We start from the raw sequence: 20,416 nt of genomic DNA, 5'->3' as shown, positions 1-20,416 counted from the left end.
GCATATTCTACTAGCTGGGGTGCCTGCTGAACACATTTTCAGTTCACGCCTTCCTTTTGTTTTTTTGGAGATAGAGTCTCACTCTGTCACCCAGGCTGGAGTGTGATGGCACCCTCTCGGCTCACTTCAGCCTCCACCTCCCAGGCTCAAGCGCTTCTCATGCCTCAGTCTCCCAAGAAGCTGGGACTACAGGGGCGTGCCACCACACCCGGCTAATTTTTGTATTTTTAGTAGAGATGGGGTTTCACCATGTTGGCCAGGCTGGTCTCAAGCTTCTGACCTCAGGTGATCCACCCACCTTGGCCTCCCAAAGTGCTGGAATTACAGGCTTGAGCCATGCTTGAGTGACTATACCCAGCTGACACTTTCCTATATTCCAATCCTTCCAAAAATGTCTCTATTTTGAATCTCAACAACTTCATGTTGGAGTTAGGTGAGGATAGGAAGATCTCCTAGTCTTTTGAAGCAGTTTAAGGATGTGATTAAAAACTTTTTTTTTAATACTAGGGAGATTTGGTTTTGAATCTCATGAACTCATATGTGGACCTTTGGAAGTCACTTATTCTGAGCCTCAGTTTCCTCATCAGTGAGATGAGGATAATGAGAGTACCCACCTCACATGGTTGTTATAGAGGAGATGTTTTTAGGTTATACTTAGACATTTTTTTAAATTTGATTAAGTATTTACTTCAATATTTACTATGTCAACAGTTTTTTTTTTTCTCTACTGGCAATAACAAAGTTTCTTTTAATGTAAATGTAGCTAAATAAAATTGAATTATTTTAAATGAAAACATTAAGTGAATGTGACCAAATGTTTGAAAGTGATAGACATGTAGTAGTGACTGAAGTTCATGAAAAATGGGCTCAAGATTATTGCTAAAGTCCTTCCAAAGTGTAAGATATTGTAGTTCTATGAGGCAAACGCTTTAAAACTGTTTATGCCTATGGACTGTATCTTGCCATATGTATATGTATTAATACTGCCTTTATAATAAATATAAGCAGTTGGACCTCAGATAAGAGACCTCCAGTCTTAGTTCTGAATCTTCTTCATTCTTAAGTCATCTGGGCCTTATGAACACTTTTTTTAAACTCAGCACTGACCCAGTGGTATGATGGCTGTTTGTTACTAACATTTTAAGTGCCTGTGGCCTATTGACCTTGCTTCTTCTCCAAATATACTAAAGATTAGTTAGAACTAGACAATGTTTTTATAAGTAATTTTAACTAATGGCTAATTTTTACTTATTGTCTCAGGCCTAACTTTTCATTTTTAATGATTATAATCCATATTTGGTTTTCTTCAGTAGTGCTTAATAGTACATATTTTTTAAAAATAAAATGCCTAGTTCTGAAGAGAGAGGAGCTTTAAAGAGCTTTGTTACAGAGCATTAGGCTATAGTATGATGACAACAGAGAGAACCTGCAAAGTGGCAGAAAATTCATTTTTCAGACGGGTTTCATACTTTCCTTCTCAGACCAGTCAACTCTTAAAATTCTTGCACAGGAGCCTTAGAAGTTAATTATTCTGCACAAGGCGCTGCCTAGTGATTAGGTACTCTGTCAATGTTTGTTGTTGAAGGAATGATCTAAAGAATTTGCATTCTTCAATATGGAAAAAAATAGGCTAAGTTTAATCAAAAACAAACTCATTTTCAACGGTATCACTTAAAACACCATAGTTTTGAGAGTGGGCTCATTTATTTATATAATTTAATTCGCAGCTCCCTTTGTGTTCCTTTAGGTGAGGTGCTAGGGACACAGGAGATCCTGGGCTCTCCCACAAGGAGTGAACAAATGCATAATTACACCCATGGACTATATCTGATCTACAGGTATATTTTTTTCGGCCCTCAGTGTTTTAAAGGTTTTTAAATTTGTAAATTTTAAAATCTGTTGCCAACATTTAAACTTTGAAAGATTAGCAATTTAGAAATCCAAATATCTCTCCTCTCTTGAAAAATCAGAAGATTTGGCAATACTGGATCCACACTGCTACTTGGTAACAGTCTGCTTTCATGAAGAGCAGCTCCCCTTTCAAGACAGGGGATGAGTTCCTGACCTGATGTGTTATACCCAACCTATTTTCCTGATTTATATCACCTATTTGGCCCACCTTAGCTGTGAATTTGCAATTCCTGACCTTAAAAGACCATATGATATTAATAGATTTGACTTAAGAAAAATGTCTTATCCATGTGCCTTCCCTGTTATGCCAACTTAAAAATGTCCATTCTCATTCTCTCAAGTTTTAAAGAATATAACTCCTTTAGGCATAACACTAAGAATAGCTGTCCCTGAAACCCAGCTTGCCACAGAGATGAGGTTCTGATGTGTGCTTCTAAAGCTATTGTTTATTCAGCAGGCCCTACTGATCCTTGGCTTTTATATAAACAAATCAATACTTTTTTTTTTTCTCTTAAGACAGAGTCTCGCTCTGTTGTCCAGGCTGGAGTGCAGTGGCATGATCTCATGCCTCAGCCTGCTGAGTAGCTGGGATTACAGGTGTGCCACCACGCCCAGCTAATTTTTGTATTTTTGTAGAGATGAGGTTTCACTGTGTTGGCCAGGCTGGTCTCGAACTCCTGGACTCAAGTGATCCACCCGCCTCAGCCTCCCAAAGTGCTGGGATTACAGGCATGAGCCACCATGCTGGGCCCAGATCAATACTTTTATTGTCCACATCACTTAATTGATTTATCCATTTCTTTCCCCAATTTCTTCTATAGACGTTACTACCTGTTGGTATTCTTATTTTTTTCATTTTTGGTGTCTTTATTTAAAAAGAAGGGGGCAAAGGGGAGCATAAGCTACGGAGGAAATACTGGAAAGATGAATTTAGATTTTTATTCTTTTTTGTGTCTCCAAGTGGGGTTCAGTGCTGTTATCCTCATTTAGTTAATGCATGTTAATTGGCTAATCATGGTTAGAACTGGCATTAAGGCATCTGTCTGGCTTGATGAGCAAATTGATGCTCTGATGGAGTTAGAGTAAGTAAGCAACATGTTTCCAAGGTTCTCTGAAGCCAGCCACCTGGAGCTGGAAGACTTCAGCTGAATAGATATTCTCTCAGGGGAAACTTAAAAAGCTTCACTGATTTCAAAAATGAAGAAACTCTTGGAACCATTGTCAAATTGGATTCCTGCTATTTTACAGGGAGCTCTTTGAGTTGGGGCATCCACTGAGATTGATATAGTCACTGTGGAAGGCAGATAGGACTCATCTCATCTTTTAAGAACACAAATTTAGTGCATTTCCAGCTGGCACCCACTTGAATTATATGATTTCAGGAATCCCATCTTATTCAACCTCTTGAGGGTATTGTGCTGCAGACAAAGCAACTAGCATAGGTTTTGATACAAGAAGACAGGCTCCTGATTATAATAATTCTCATGAATAGCACCGTTGTAACCCTGTGTTAGATAGGGTTCTCCAAAGAAGTAGAACCAATAGCGTGTGTGTGTGTGCGTGCGTGTGTGTGTACATACAGAGAGATGAATATTTATTGTTAGGAATTAGGATTGTGGAGGTACAAGTCCAAAATACGTGGTAGGCTGGCAAGCTGGAGACTCAAAGGAGAGTTGCAGTTGGAGTTCAAAGGCAGTCTGCTAGGGAAATTTCTTCTTGCTTACAGAACGTCTGTCATTGTTCTAAGTCCTTCAATTGATGAGGCCCACTGATGTTATGGAGAATAATCAACTTTACTCATCACCTATTATTTAAATGTTAATCTCATCTAAAACATTTTCTTCACAGAAACATCTAAAATAGTGTTTGGCCAAACCTATCTGGGTAACATAGCCCAGCCAAGTTGATATAAAGTTATCCCTCCTGCCCTTTTACTCCTTTTATCTTTAGAAAGGATAGAAAAGTGTACTGCTAAACCTATCATTAAAATTAAGGTTTTGTTAACCTTCGGATTTAGACTGGAGAAGGCTAAACTCTCACAGAACTTTCTACCGTATTCTCCTACACAGCTTCTCTTAAAAAAGTTAATGCTCAGCCGGGCGCAGTGGCTCACGCCTGTAATCCCAACACTTTGGGAGGCTGAGGTGGGCGGATCACGAGGTTGGGAGATCGAGATCATCCTGGCTAACATGGTAAAAACCCGTCTCTACTAAAAACAAACAAAACAAACAAACAAAAAATTAGCCGGGCGTGGTGGCAGGCGCCTGTAGTCCCAGCTACTCGGGAGGCTGAGGCAGGAGAATGGCGTGAACCTGGGAGGCAGAGCTTGCAGTGAGCCAAGATCGGCGCCACGGCACTCCAGCCTGGGCAACAGAGCAAGACTCTGTCTCAAAAAAAAAAAAAAAAAAAAAAAAGTTAATGCTCATGTAACTGAGCTGCCTGGAAAGGAATCTCAGCATTTGAGTAATTCTTTTTTCCCTGTAAATTGGTTGTGTATTTTGTGGCATGATTTAGATGTTGTATACATTTCTATAATAGGATTTCAAGTTCTTTAAGTATTATTGACGTCATATGAGCCAGAGGTAACTTACTCAGAGAGTTGTTTTTAATTTTGATGATTAACATGCTGACCCATAATGTTCAGATTCCTGTACTTAGCTCTTTAGGAATTTATAGTAGATTTAAAAGATACAATTTCTATTCTTAAGGGACTTAGCTTCAAGTCAAGGGTTTTGTTTTGTTTTGTTTTGTTTTGTTTTTTAATTATTTGTTTTTAAACTGAACTCAAGCATGAGCTTCTATCATTTCTAAGAAGAGTCAAGTCTTTTTATTTTATTTGCAGCTACTATGGTGCAAAAGGAGTATCATAAGCAGTAAGTTCAGTTGTGATGTAAATTATACCTGAGTCATGTAGTACAAAGAGTGGATGGGCCTCCACTCTGCCACTTTGCCATGTAATCTTGGGACGTTCACTTAACATCTTTGGTCCTCAGTTTCCTCAACTGTAAAATGAGCAGTTTGAACTATATTTCAGAGACTCTTCCAACTTTGAAGACTGATATAATTTTCCTCAAACTCCTTAGAAGGATGTTTGTTTGTTTGTTTGTTTTTAAACTGGAGCCATTTGCCATTCTAGGCAACTTTTCCTACTGCTCAAATTAATAAATTCTGGGTTCAATGAGAGAGTTTGTTTTTATCTTTTTGAGAGTGACCTTATGGGGGGATAAAAGATGATATGCAGCAAGACTTACAAAGGTTAAATCACCTCATTCATCCATTCATTTGAAAAAATAAAGGCTTGTGGAATGGTTTATGGAAGAAACATTTCAGCTGGGTATTTAAGCAGGAAGAGGATTTGAATATATGGAGATATGGAGGAAGAGCTTTCCAGGAGAGAAAGCTCAATATGAAGAAACCCCATGCGTAGAAATGACCAGGAGCACTGAAGAGGGACTTGTATATGGAGCAAATGATGGAAGAGGCAGCTAAGAAGTTGGATCAATATTAGATCATAAGGATCCTCAAATGCTAGACTAGAGAATTTAAACTTTGTTCAGTAGGGTTTAGGCTCCATAAGTGAAGTGAAGAACAATGTCTATCTTTCTCTTGCTTCTGTATCTATGGTCTAATACATAGTAGACACTCAATAAATATTGGTTGCTTGAATGAGGGAATTAATTTATGAGTTCTTGAGAAAGGGAGTAAAATGATGAGACCTGAACTTTAAGGGAATTCCACTTCTTAATCATGTAACAACTAGAAGTAACTAGAACCTGATTTCATTTATGTAAGCAAAGAGCAAGAGGAGGCCTGGACTTGGATGTTGGCTCCTACTTCTTGAGTTTTGGAAGAGGGAGGAATCATAGGTGGCCAAAGTTGATTTTGGGTAACTGAGAGTGATGGTACCAGGTGCTAAGGCATATTTGTTCTTTATGTACTCTCTCATCTTTCTTAGTTACTTTAGTTCAGGGACCCTGTCAGATACAACTGTATTCAATACCTTGCTTAAATAGGTCCTCGATAAATATTTGCCAAAGGAGTTAGTTTGTGGTAGCAAAACTGACTTTGTTTTTAGTGTTTGAGTCTCAGTCACTATGATGCTGTCAGAATTAACAAGCTACTTACCTTCTGGGCAGAAATTGAACAATATTATTAAATACTTTCTTGCCTATTCATGATAGTCATTGTTTTAATCTGAACAGTGTTATTACAAGCTCTGATGTGAAACATGTTTGATATTGATTTAGTTATCTCAGTTATCAGTTATGCTTAACAGTTTTGTTATACGCATGATGAATTTAAAAAATATACATCCCCAAATGCTGACATACATGTATATCATTTTCGACTCAACTTGTCTGTACCATCTTCAAGGCAGTTAATGTATAAGACATTGTACTAGGTACTGTCTGATGGACAAAGATGAATAACACAGTATGTACCTTCAAGAGCTCATAGGACACATGTAGAGTAAGCTAAGGCAGTCTGTGGCAAATGTCATAAAAGAAATCCAAAGACTTTTAGAGGAGGAAGAGATTATGAACAAAGGCCTCCTAATGCTCAAGCTTGGTGAAAAAGTGGTAGTCAAGGCCTTGAAGAGTGGAACTTCCACAGATAGATCTAGGGGAAAAATGCTTCAGACCAGAAAACAGCAAGTGTCCATATAGCAATTGAGGATGGGGAGGTGGAAGACCCAGCTGGCACAATGGAAAAGAGAAACACCATGGTGGGCTTGAAACACTAGGTCAGCTACACAAATTTCTCTCGGTAAGCAGTAGTTTTAAAGCAAGGAACGGCTGTGGTCAGGTCTTGGGCAAATTAATTAGTTGGCAAATGAAGAATAAATTACGGTAGAAAGGCAAGTTGCTTGTCAAGTTGGGCCAGTTAGATAATCACAGACAAAGTAATGACACCTTAAGGTACAAAGGTACAAAAGCAAAGACGTCCAGGGGCTGGTGTATTATATAGAGTGTCAAAATAGGGATGTACAGTATGTGGAATCTGGCAACTAGGTTTTCTTGGAGAGTTTGGTAAGGAGGAAGATTAGAAATGACAGCTCCAAATTTTAAATTGAGCATTTTAGGAGATGGGAATCTATTAACTAAAGGGTGAAAAGAGGAGCAAAAGAAAACTTTTAGGAGGAAAATGATGGATCCAGTATAAACATGCTGATTTGGAGTTGCACGTAGATCATTCTTGGGAGATGTTTGCTAAGCAGCTGAGATTAACCTGCAGCACCATTTTATTATCATCCCACAAATATTTTTACGCCTGTAACTATGTCATGTGCATGGCAGTTCAGGTGAAGGTGAAATTTGAGATGTCTACTTTTAATGTTGTATTAATGTACAGTTTTGTATAGAATGATGTTTCAAGACATACAGCTGACCCATAAGTTGGCAACTCCTATTTTTTTCTAATCCAATTTTAAGGTAGTGCACATGGAAAATACGATATAAAATGTTTAACCTTATATACATGTTATTTCTTATTATTACTGTTTTTATGAGAAATAAAATATTGTGACTTAGGTGCTTATAACTTTTGTTCCTTTGTTATCTCTGTGTCACAAGGTCAAATAATGTGACAAGCTTGGTCCTGAACAACTGAGTTTAAATTTTTTGCAAGTCATATTATTTCTCCATGAAGATATGTTTTGTGTTTATGCCCAATGAAGTGTTGTATGGCAAGTCTTAGTCTTTCAAGTCATTTTCACTGCCTTATCTCACACTTCCATTTCCAATGCCTTTAAAAATTATTATTACCTGCAGGCCGACTAAATGTTACTGATAGCCTTTCTGGATATTGGTACCAGAGGACTGGAGTTGAGCTCAAATTTAACAAAGATATTACAGAAAGCTTTGTATTTATGAAAACTTAGTTACATATGTTTATACTTCAGTGAAATACTTTTTTAGGCCTGTTCCTCTTTAAACAATATGTTACTTACATTACATTCTTCATATGTTTCTCTGAACAACCTGGTGGGGTAGAAACTGTCTCTGCCCACCTCCCTCATCCCCACTTTTACAGATTAGGAAATAGGCTTAGAAAGTTTATGGCAGGGTAATCCCAGCGCTTTGGGAGGCCGAGGCGTGGGGATCATCTGAGGTTAGGAGTTCGAGACCAGCCTGTCCAACATGGTGAAACCCCATCTCTACAAAAAATACAAAAATTAGCTGCGCATGATGGTGGGCGCCTGTAATCCCAGCTAGTTGGGAGGCTGAAGTAAGAGGATCGCTTGAACTCGGGAGGCGGAGGTTGCAGTGAGCTGAGATCGTGCCATTGCACTCCAGCCTGGGCAGCAAGAGCAAAACTTTGTCTAAAAAAAAAAAAAAAAAAAAAAAGAAAGGTTATGGCAGGACTTACTGGAGAGCCAGGTTTGGAATTTAGGTTTTCTGATTCCAAATGCTGTTTTCTTTTAATGGTACTCTGACCAGTAGTAAAATTAGAATGGCTCATCTGCCAGGTGAAATGCTAAACTATGTGTTCCTTCTTAGAATTCTACATGAGGTAACTAGATGACCCTCCAAAGTTGCTAAATTGGCTGACCTGCAGCAATTTGTGCCATTTCCCTGTGTGTGCTTGTGTGTGTGCATTAGATAGATGTCTTTATCTTTAGGAGTCTTGATGAGTACCCTTATAGCAGAAAGCGCCTGCATTTGGATCTGCTGAGAATCTAGCTTCCTGCGTTTTTCGTGTGACCTTCATTGAAGGAAGAATGGGAAACCTGCCTCACTGCTTACGCTATTGAATTTCACCAGCTGCCTTTTATGGATTTTAAATAGAGATGGTTTTGTGATTTTTCTTTCTTTTTAAAATCTGATCTCTGTAGAAAACTGCCTAGCAGACTATACCAGCTTTAAGAAATAGAACCTGTCTTAGCTGAAAAGCAACCTTTTTGTGCATTTTTATTGTGAAAAATACCAAAGCAATTTCAAAGAAGGCCCAGATTTAAAAATCTATCTATAATCTCTTTCTGGGGACTTGACTTATCTGGTACGATGATGTAGATATCTGTCTTTACACTCTAGCTTTATTAACTTGTTAATATTGGGATAGTATTCCTTTTGTAGAATCAGCCATAAGTATTCTGCATCTTATATTTTTCTGTTTCTTTAACAGAACAGGGAGATGTATGGACAGGACTCTTCCCTCCTCGGTGCATGTGTGCTGGTAGATGGAACCAGTTAATCTCCAAGGTCATCTGCTAACTCTTAGTTGTTAGTGCCTCTCTTTTGTGTCTGTGTCATACCACTCACAGTTGTCTGCTGTGTACTAAATACTCAGTATATGTGAGGGGAGAGAACACACCCAATTTACAGTCTCCGGTCTCTAGTCCTGGGAAATCTCAACCTCTTGGGCTTTCTGTGTGTGTTTATCCGGCAGACATTGACTAAACTTTTGCTCTTCACAAGGAGACTCTGAGCTAGGCCCTGGGTATAAAGAAACATAAGAAAAGACCTCTCCTTTTGTGTCTACCAAGCAAGGGAGAAGGGTATATAAATAAATAACTGTGAAGTGTGTCAAGTCCCTATTAGAGGTCAAGTGGCAGGATGGACAGGGGTGCTATGGAACGTCACAGAGGCAGCCTGCAGACCCCACCAAGCTGCTCTCCCCAGCCTGTTCTCTCTTTGATTTTTCCAGATACCCGTCTTTCTTCATGTGCCCCTAGTCCAACCTGGTGATGAGGAAGATAAGGATAAATATTTAATGTGGTTGTGCGCCCACTTCCAATTCACCCTAGATGTCACCCGTGCAATTTTCCAAGCTTTTATGAGAAAGTGAATTGAATGATAATACCATCTGTTTGAATATAGAAGTGAGACACAAGGTCACAGCAGGGCCTTCTCTCCATAATCTGTTGTGGTAGGGAAATGGCGAAAAAGAAATATGGTTGGTCTGTGTGATACTTAGACTTAATAGAGAGGGAGACACTTTATTGCTCTGAAAGCCTTACCTTCCAAGGGCATTTGAAACCAGCCCTTGTTTCCAATCTGGCTGAGTTGCTGAACCCTGAAGGTTTAATCCTTATTACTGATAAGAAAGAAAGAATGTGACTTATCACTCCAATCTCTGCAGAGACGGAAGGAAAAACTATTTCTCGGAATGTGATTACATGTTATTTGACAGCTTTTTGGTTGGCCCATCTATTTAGGTGTTTGAATAAGTAAACTCAGTCGAGGGGGGGGTTGAGTATTATTTACTTTATAAATGTGATAGTTCCTTTTTGAAGTGATCCTGCTCTTGCCCCTTTCCTCTACCATTCAAACAGAGTTTAAATATTTGCCAGTGCAGATGTTTGATTTTTATCTTAGCTCTTTCTTTGTTTAACTTTATTCTCATGGGTGGTTAAGTGGACGATAAGGAGGTTCTTGTTTAATTCTTTTCAACTGGTGTTGCTCAAATATTTGGAGAGCAGATGCTTCCCAGAAAGAATGAGCGGGAACCTGGTTGAATAGAGGTGAAGAGATATGTCTCCGTGTCATATCACAGTAAACCAGACCCTGTTAGGCTGTTACTAGGGCCCAGGGGCTTAGTAGGCCTGAGTGTTTCTCCGTGTCCAGAACCTTCCTTTAGCAGCTCCTGCAGCTACTGGTGAAGGGTTTTTGCCGCCTTTGTTTTCCAGAAAAACGTGTGCTGTTCTAAAAACAAAGCTTGGTAATTCAGTGGCACTGGCAGCAAAGGCCTGCTTGTGTTGTGACCTCCCATCGGAAGCCTCTCAGCATTTCTTCCATACCCACTTCTGATCTGATACCAAGTTTTGCTTTCAGAAGAAATGATTTTTTTTAACCTTTTGCACTTATCTCAGCATTTTAGCAGTGATTAAAAACAAGCAAACAAGTAAAGAATATTCCCTACCCTATTAGCTATCATTACATTGGCTTTGTGTGTGGACTTGATGATCAGTTTCCACAGGGATTTGCTTTTTAATCATTACCTTAAAAATTCATCCATGAACAATTCCACATTTCATCACTGCCCTTGGAACTGACACTGTGGGTGTGATTTTTATATGCTATGTGATAAATGAGGCAGACTTCTCTGGAAATATTGAGAAAAACCCAGGTTTCTGAGTGATTTGCCTGGCAAATCACCTTCCCTAGGAAATTTACACAAAGACCAAGAAAGGAAGTAAACCCCAACTGGTGTGTGAGTGGGGGGGGTGCTGGAGGGGGGGCGGGGTCTTTATATCTCTTTCTTTCTAAACTGGGACTCCACTGAAAAGTTGATTTACACTGTGAATCGAGGCTGAATGAAATCCAATTGGAACTCACTTGAACACTGTTTTGATGTAAGATTCAAAGCTTCTGCAAATTTATTTTATCTTCTACATTTGCTGATCTCCTGCTTGTAAATCCTGTTGAAGGAGAATAAAAATGACTGCAGCCTGATGGGAATTAAATGTCTGAAGTTCAAAGCAGTTTGCACATCAGAGCAAACGTCAATCAAGTGAACATCTTGCAAGCCAGGCAGGGAGTGAATTTCTCCATGGGGAAGAGATCAAAGTGGGAGTCACAGTTCTGTTTTCTCCCTCGGGATGCAGTTTCGATCAGTTGTTCATGAAAGTAAATCCAGAAGGAAGTTTTTTTTTTTTTTTTAACTTACAGGGGTTGGAGAGATGGAGTTATTTCTCTTGAAACTGAATTTCAGACACTGGTTTTATCTTATGAAAATGAGCATAGAATGCAGTTATAGAGTCGGGGTCTAAAGGAGATTTAGATCAGAGTTTTCTATTGTCATTACTAACTTTTTAAAAGCACAGGCATGAGGAATGAAGCAAACCAAACCTCTTAAGTTGAATTGCCCATTCATTTTGTATGAAAATCTATGATTTTACCACTTCTTGGCCTTTCCATAAACCCAGAATTATATAAATGTGACTGGCAGCTAATGTACTTCTTAATGAAAAATCTTTTAGGTAACCCCTAAGAATAAGTGACATGTTTTTATAAAGTGTCCTAAGTATGAGCTTTATATTTCTCACATTTTCCAAATCAGGGCAAATAGCATGTTTCTTTTTATAAGTCACTTTTCTCAAAGGCATATGGGCATAAAATGCATTCCTGTCTTTGGCAAGGTGACTCTTCCTCTGGGGACCAGAGGTAGCTAAAGTAACAAGGATGGCTGAGCATGTTTTATCCCTGCGTGTGGAGTCCGGAGTCCAGAAAAAGCGGCAGGCATTGGAGTGTTAGTGAAGGGTAGAAAGATAAGCACTCTTCACTTTTGCTTCCAGTAGTTACTCCTGCTAGCCTAGCCGGTCCACCAGCCCTGTATATCTTAAGCCCCTATTGACACCTCCTTCTTTATCTGACCGGCACATCAGTGGTAGTGAGAAAAGCAGCAGAGTGAGGTTGATTTCTAGGCTTTTCATGCTAACTTGACTGGCGAGTGAATGCTGCACGGCTGAAATTCAGCACATGTGAGAGAACTCACGGCAGTTGAGACTCTTATGAAATACAGTAGATGTTCAATGAATATTATGAAATAAAATGCCCAGAGCTTTCTGGTGACTTAACTCTCTGCCCTTTCTCGTTACTCAGTCAACCAGTAAGAATTTATGGAATGCCCCACCTTCCAGCAACTGTGCTAGACGTGAGAGAGAAATATAAATCCTCCAGTAACCTACAGTCCCATTGGGGGAAGCTAAAATTTCTCAAGTGCATAAAAGGTTTTAGAGAGAATTGAGAATTCAAGAGCTACATGGGTAGGGTTTAGTCAAATAGGGGTTCCATGATAATCATCTTTTGGCATTTCACCCCCATGTAACACACATTTATTTGGCATGGGGGAAGGCAAAATGAATAAGATAATTTGTTCATTATTTATAATAAATCTTATTTTTAAATTTTATTGATGCAATGGTCTGAATGTTTGCCTTCTCTGTCCCAAATTTATATGTTGGAAACTAATCACCAATGTGATCATATTAGGAGGACTATGATTAGATATATTAATATCATTAATATTAATATTATATATTAATATCATTAATATTATATATTAATATCATTAATATTAATATTATATATTAATATCATTAATATTAATATTATATATTAATATCATTGCCTTTGGGAAATGATTAGATCATGAAGGCAGAGCCCCCATGAATGGCATTAGTGCCCTTACAAAAGAGGTCTCAGAGAGCTGCCTTACCCCTGTCACTGAGGACACAGTGAAAAGGCCACATCTATGAACCAGAAAGTTCACCAGACACTAAATCTGCCAGTACCTTAATCATGGACTTCCCAGCCTCCAGACTTGTGAGAAATGAATTTCTGTTGTTCCTGAACCACCTAGTTTATAGTCCAAATGGACGAAGACAATTGATTAGTGTTTTGTTGGTATAAGCAGAATCTTAAAAAAAAATCTATATCTAATAGATAGGACTGTGATATTATGTTGTTTGATTACAAAATAAGAAAAATAGGAAGAAGACATAGGCATATCGTTAAGAAGCAGAATGGCATTAGTCAGCTTGGAGGAGGAAGGACTCATCATGGGCCAGTACTAGGGAGAAATTTGAAAGAGGAAGAAGAGTTGAGCTGGGCTTTGAAGAAAGGGTGGAGTGGACACTGGAGAGCATCACAATTGGGGTCGAACAGAAGAGCACATAGGGAGGGGCCAGTTTCGTTAGAAGTGTAGGATAGGAGTTGGTGGGAAGAGAAAGTCGGATAGATTATTGTTGACAAGTACCACATTGTGAAACTACTTTATGATGGAGAAATGTTTATCAAGCACCTACTTTTGTTAATGAGTCACTGTCATTTTTATTGTTATAAAAATGTTTTCTTTAATGCTGTTAGAGATTATCTTTTCAGCAAAGGAAGTAAAACAACCTATAATAATAGTTCCCTGATGTCCCTGGTCCCATGAGCCAGCCTGCATTTCACAAAGGTCCAGAAAAATCTATGTATCCTCAGCATTGGACTTCAGCTCTCTCAGGGGGTGATGCTGAAAGCGACGTGCTCTCTGTGGAGACTTCATCCAGATAGACAAAGGCTCTCTCCAGGTTTATACATTTCCTGGGAAGATTTGTCAGTAACCCTCTTGAGTTGCAAGTTCTTCTTTATGTATCACTTATGCAGAATCGTATGTGGTTTGTCTCTGGAAAGGAGTTGAGTGATGGGTTCAAGTCTCTCTTAGGTCCCTGACTTGCTATGTGATTTTTGGTGTCATTTTTCTCAACTGTGAAATGGGTAGGAGAAAGGGTTCATAACTTGGAGAGCAAAGTCCAGATGTCAGCTGCAGATGTACCTCAGAACTACCCTATTCTCTTGATCTAAATCCATTCAGAAGATCCTGTGTCTTCGGTCTCTTTGAGACCTACAGGGAAGTACCTGTGCTTATGCAGAAAGCCATTACTTTGCTTTATTTCTAAAAGAATCTGCATAGCAGGATTGGAGGGTACTTCTCATTCCTCCAGAGCCTGTGCAAATCAGATTCCTTGGCCTCACCCCAGACTCACTAAATCAGACTCTCTTAACGGTGGATCCCAGGAATCTGCATTCTAACATACATCCCAGGTGGTTCTGAAGTAGCTAGACTTTTAGTATTGGAACCATTCGACTGAGTCATGGTCCTCACTTGCTAAGATTTCTTGGAGCCTTCAGGGGAGCCCAGAACAGAAGTAGGTACCCTGGATGGTGTGGATGGTCATAAAAGACCAGGTAATATGAGCACCTACTTATGACCAGAACAATGCTAAGCAATGTATGCAGTGGTGAACAAAATCAACAAGACATGGTGCTTCCCTTCATGGCACTCTTGTCTATTTATGGAATCTGATCTATAAAAAATATGAATAGAACAGTAATTTTAAAATTATGGCACATGCCTTGACAGAATATGGAGGCAGTTGACATAGACTTGGGAAGTCATCACAATCAGGATAGGCCTTTCTGAGGAAGGGAAACGTGAAGAGAGACCTGAAGGATTACTAGACAAGTAATCACGAGAACCTTCTAGCCTTCCATTTCCAATATGGTAGCCACTCTTCAGTGACTATTTACAAACTAAGACGAAATAAAATAGAAAATTTAGTGTCTCTGTTATGCTAGCCACATTTCAAATGCTCAGTAGCCACATGTGTCTAACATGTTGGACAGTGCAAATATAATGCATTTTCATCATCCCAGAGACTTCTCTTGGATTGCCCTGGTCTAGACCAGCAGTGGTGAAACAGGTCTGGAATACCACCTGTTTTTGAAAATTAAGTTTTATTGGAACACAGCCATACTCAATTTTTTATGTATTTTCAGTAGCTGCTTTCACACTACAATGGCAGAGCAGTTGCAACAGTCTTTATGGCCCACAAAGCCTAAACTATTATCTATCCTTTTATAAAAACATCAGGGAGGGAATAGACTTAGTGTGGCTAGCTATAGCATAGAGAGAAGTGAGGTTATAGTGATAGTGCCTTGCCAGCATGAACACAGCAGCAGCTGCTGTATTAATCTCTTATTTTCCCTCCATCTGTGGCTTCTGAGGCAGCAGTCTTCTCGTCTAGACAAACTGGAGCAGGTCCAAGGAAGGGCAGCCACGTTGGTGAAGAAACTGTGTCCTTTGAGGCACAGTTGACATTGTCGGTGTAACTCTGCACTAGGTTAGAGCCTGGACTAACAGTAAAATCCAGCTATCTCCTTCTTTGAGATGATATGAAATAAAGCAAGACTTTTTAGCTTTTGCTGTTGAAACCAACATACCATGTGAAAACCTAGTCCCCTTGCTTGTACAATCAGTTCCATGTGTTCTTATATGTTCTTATGTGTTAGGAGATGTGATCAACAGATAATTAAAGTTCATGCCAGTGGTCAAATGGATATTGCTTTTTAGGAATATTTCTCCTAGCTTTATAGCTTCTCTATTTGGGTTCATGGAGTTGCATTAGTGGTTCCTGAAGTTTACATTTTAACACAAATTTTTTTAAAACCTTATTTCAAGTTGCATTTATGTGAGGATCTCTTAGAAACTTTGAGAGTCCTGTCAGGGTCTGAAATCCTAAATAGTTTACTTAGAAGTTCAAGATCCTTCGCTTTTGTTACTCCTGGATGAAATTCACTTAAAAATACTCTTTATGACTATATGTAAATAAGCTGGTATGTTTTCCTGTTATATTCTTTCAGATTGTTGGTTGCTATAGCAATGGATCATTGATTCCACTAATATTTATTGATAAGCTACTAGCTAGAATAATAGCATTGTTCTAGCTCTAGTACTAGCATTACACTACCACTGGAAATCAAAAGACTTTTGCCTTATTTGCATGACAGCCTAGCAGGTACAAGCTATGTGTCATGTACTATGAGAGGAACTTCCATACATTATTTTTAATTTTTTTTATGGCTTTGGAAAATAAGTTTTATTATCTTTTTCAGATAAGAAAACTGAGACCCAGAAAAATTGAATAATCTTTCTAATAGTGACAGAGCAGGGTTTCACATCTAGACCATTCCTACTCCACACCCATTCAACCTTCACTACTGTCTATTTTTGTACTTGGTCATTGGTTTTCAAATAGGATAATTTAAAGAATTCTGTTTTACATGTAACATCAGAGCTCCCATCTGATTTTTTTTTTTTTTGTAGCTCTATTTTGAATTTTGTCATCTATTTTCTGTATGATTTTATCAGTAGTACTGACTTAAGTTCATTGGAGAAAAGTCGATTTGAAGAATGGTTGTTTTTATCTTCGAATTGAATTTGATTTCTAAAACCTTCTAGAGGCAGGTGTTCCCCCCACCACACACAGAGTTCCGAAATTATTTTTTTGAATATTTAAATCTAAATCATAGTTGTACTGTTTACGGGATGACCTATGTTGTACACAATGTAAACCATTATTTTTGTTGGTTGGTTTTTCTGGCCTGAATAAGTATTGCTAATTCTCTCCTGTTGTTTCAGATTCGATGGGAACTTTAATACCAATGTGTCTAGAACAATTAGTTGTGATCGACTTTCTACTACTGTTAATAGCCGGGCCTTCAATCCAGGACGAGACTTAAATTCAGGTCAGTAATCCATTGGCTTTATAAAGATGAACTGTATTCTACCGCATTCAAGTTGAATAAACATATTGCTTCAATTTTTTTTTTTTAATTTTTGAAGAGAAGTATTATATACTTAAGATTGGATATTTCTTGCTGGAAAGTTAACCCTCAAGAGAGGGAGAGGAAGAAAAAAAAAATCAAGCTTACATCTTTTTTTTTTTTTTGAAACAGTCTCACTCTGTCGCCCAGGCTGGAGTGCAGTGCCGCGATCTCGGCTCACTGCAAGCTCCGCCTCCCGGGTTCACACCATTCTCCTGCCTCAGCCTCCCGAGTAGCTGGGACTACAGGCGCCCACCACCACACCCGGTTAATTTTTTGTATTTTTAGTAGAGACGGGTTTTCACTGTGTTAGCCAGGATGGTCTCAATCTCCTGACCTCATGATCTGCCGGCCTCGGCCTCCCAAAGTGCTGAGATTACAGGCGTGAGCCACCACGCCCAGCCAATATCTTAAGCTTCTACTAGATAGCTATATATGGTACATGCCAAATACCTTTCTATGCTCTTCAATCTATTAACTCATTTATCATGAATTTTACATCTGTTATTTTAAAGGTTATTTTAGAGACCCAGTTATCTTTGCAATAGGAGGTATTGGATTTTCTTTGCATTCCCGAGTTACAGTTTTTAATCTGTTTTGGGATTTTTCTGGAAAAATGCTGTGAGAGCTTTTCTATTAATAAACTTAGGGCCATAATACCATATACCAAGGTTGAACTTTCTTCCTGTTCTCATTGGAACTCAGCTGAAGGCGGTGTTAATAACTACTGGGTACTCATATTTATATAACTACTGGTTAGCTCCAAAGTGACCTGATATCTCCACTTTTTTGCCCTAGAGTTCCACTCCATATTTCTCTTTCTTTTTGTCTTATGTACTCTTGTTGATTGATACATCTCAGAACCTAGAGGCTTCACCGTTTAAGAACTGGAAGGAACTTAAGAAATAATACCATCTCCAATCCTCAGATTTTACCAAGAAAAAAATCTAAAGCACGGGAACCCCCCCAAGACTTTCCTTGTTGCTGGAAAGACAAAGCATCCTTAAACATGAAGAACCATACTTCCCAAATTCCAGGTCTCATGTAGACACATAAAGCCGAAGAGAAAGGCAGAGGACCAGAACATTTACTTTTAGGGTCCCAGTAGGTCTCAGTTTGGGGCAGAAATTGTAATCTTTGGGAATTGTATACACAAATCATGTAATCTATTAGGTCTGAAAAGAATAAGCTGTAAGTTGCATGTTTCTTAGGCATAATAAAACTATAGCTGCTAGATAAATGATCCAACCTAAATCTGCAAATCTGCTAGGCATATCGTTTTTCATTGGTCAGATCATCTGGAACCCTCTGCAGCAAGTGAGGTTTACTACTAGAAAGGAAGCTAAATGAGAATGGTTTTCATTACAAAAGTAACAAAAGAGGGTAGACAAGGGCATGGAATGGGCAGGTAAATTAACGGGGAGGATTCCACAACTGGCACAGGGTGCAAAGCTGGAAATCGAGTCTCCAGGTTCCCAAATTCAGTTTTTTCTCTAAAACATTCCCAGGTACATGAGAGATGTTGCTTGTTCTGAAGACTTGAGGTTGAAATAGCAATCTGAATAGGATCAGATGTAAGCGTTCCAAAAATACATACTGTAATCCAACATTGTATGTAGTTAAATTTTTTACAAGTCATGGTAACTCATGGGTTGTTTCTTTTTTTCTTTGAGGTAGAGTCTTGCTATGTCGCCCAGGCTGGAGTGCAGTGGCGCGATCACAGCTCACTGCAACCCCTGCCTCCTGGGTTCAAGCAATTCTCCTGCCTCAGCCTCCCAAGTAGCTGGGATTATAGGTGCCCACCACCACACCCAGCTAATTTTTGTATTTTTTGTGGAGATGGGGTTTCACCATGTTGGACAGGCTGGTCTCGAACTCCTAACCTTGTGGTCCACCCGCCTCGGCCTTCCAAAGTACTGGGATTACAGGCATGAGCCACCTCGCCTAGGCTTTTTTTCTTTTTTTTCTTTTTTTTTTTTAAGACAGAGTCTTGCTCTGTCACCCAGGCTGGAGTGCAGTGATGCAGTCTTGGCTCACTGCAACCTCTGCCTTTTGCGTTCAAGCGATTCTCCTGCCTCAGTCTCCCAAATAGCTGGGATTACAGGCACCCACCACCGACTGGCTAATTTTTGTATTTTTAGTAGAGATAGGGTTTCACCATGTTGGCCAGGCTGGTCTCGAACTCCTAAACTCAGGTGGTCCACCTGCCTCAGCCTCTTAAAGTTCTGGGATTACAGGCATGAGCCACCATGCCTAGCAAGATTTAAGAATTAGTGTGCATTTATACAATAATTAAGTTTTAAATATTAGTGTGTATTTATATAAGATCTAGATGGATTACACATAAATGTTAATAGTTATTTTTTAATGATGAAACAGTGGGATATTTTTACTTCCTTATTCATTTTCTTAATCTTAAATTAAGCATTTGCTGTTTTTATAATCAGGGAAAAAATAAAAAAAGAAGGAATTATGGACTACTTTCAAATGCATTTTCACTCCTTTCTAGTAGAAAGTACCTTCCTTAACATATTACTGATAATAGATCCTAAGTCTGGTGTTGAGATTCTAGAAGCTCCATTAACCTCCTGGCTGTGTGACTGGGACAGTAGGAAAGGGCAGGCTTGGGCAGACTGAGTGGGGGGTGTGCTCACTTGGGGTCCAGAATGATGGTCCCTTGCCAAGACCACCCACATCAGTGGGTCAGATCTTGGAGGATCTGGAGGCTGTGGCAGCCAGGGCCTCATCCTCATTGCCTTATTTTTTGTCTATTTATTGTATTGTTTCTGATAATGAGCACATTGTTGAGATCTGGCTTCATTGTTAGAAGTAGTGTTACTTTTTCTTAGTGAATACTCAGGCCATTCTTCCAGGTTATGGACTTTAGCTTTTGCTCTGAATGAGTTAGAAGGCCATTGGGAGAGTTTACACAGGGGAATCTGGGGAATGGCCTCTCTAGTATATGGCCATAACCTGGAAGAATGGTCTCCTACCTATTAAGTGGAAGGAATAAGTACAACTAGAAGTCATTTGACAAATATTTATTAAATGCCTTCTGCATAGTAAGTACTCTTTTGTTCTAGGTCAGGAGCTGGAAAAACACACACACACACACACACACACACACACACACACACACACACACACACACACAGCTTATAATCTGGAGGCCAGGGGCCAGGAGACATAGAAACAAGTGATATGTTAGAAGATGATGAATGCTATCAAGGAAAAGTAAAGCAGAGATGAGACATAGGGAATACGGTTGGCTGTCAGGGGGAGGAGCAGATGACTTACTATTTCATCTAAGGGTTTGTGGGTGAGATCTGAGTAAGTGGGATTGTAGACTATGAGTTTATCTGGGGGCAGCATATCTGGGGCAAAGACCTTGAATTGAGTGACTGTTTGGTGTG

At 39.2% G+C, this 20,416-nt stretch overlaps 1 protein-coding gene across 4 annotated transcripts in view; it reads left to right on the top strand.

The window, feature by feature from the left end:
• The window catches only part of CACHD1 (cache domain containing 1), a 223,169-nt gene that overhangs the window by 116,061 nt on the left and 86,692 nt on the right, over nt 1–20,416 (top strand). For all 4 annotated transcript variants that reach the window (XM_055117831.2, XM_003806933.8, XM_055117842.2 and 1 more), the window contains exon 4: nt 16,819–16,925. In XM_055117831.2, coding sequence (XP_054973806.1) covers nt 16,819–16,925 — 107 coding nt within the window. The remainder of the gene's footprint in view (nt 1–16,818; nt 16,926–20,416) is intronic.

The sequence above is a fragment of the Pan paniscus genome, chromosome 1 (assembly GCF_029289425.2).
Source record: "Pan paniscus chromosome 1, NHGRI_mPanPan1-v2.0_pri, whole genome shotgun sequence".
NCBI lineage: Eukaryota > Metazoa > Chordata > Mammalia > Primates > Hominidae > Pan > Pan paniscus.
The sequence above is the reverse complement of the archived record's forward strand: the minus strand, read 5'-3'. Positions and strand labels throughout refer to the sequence as shown.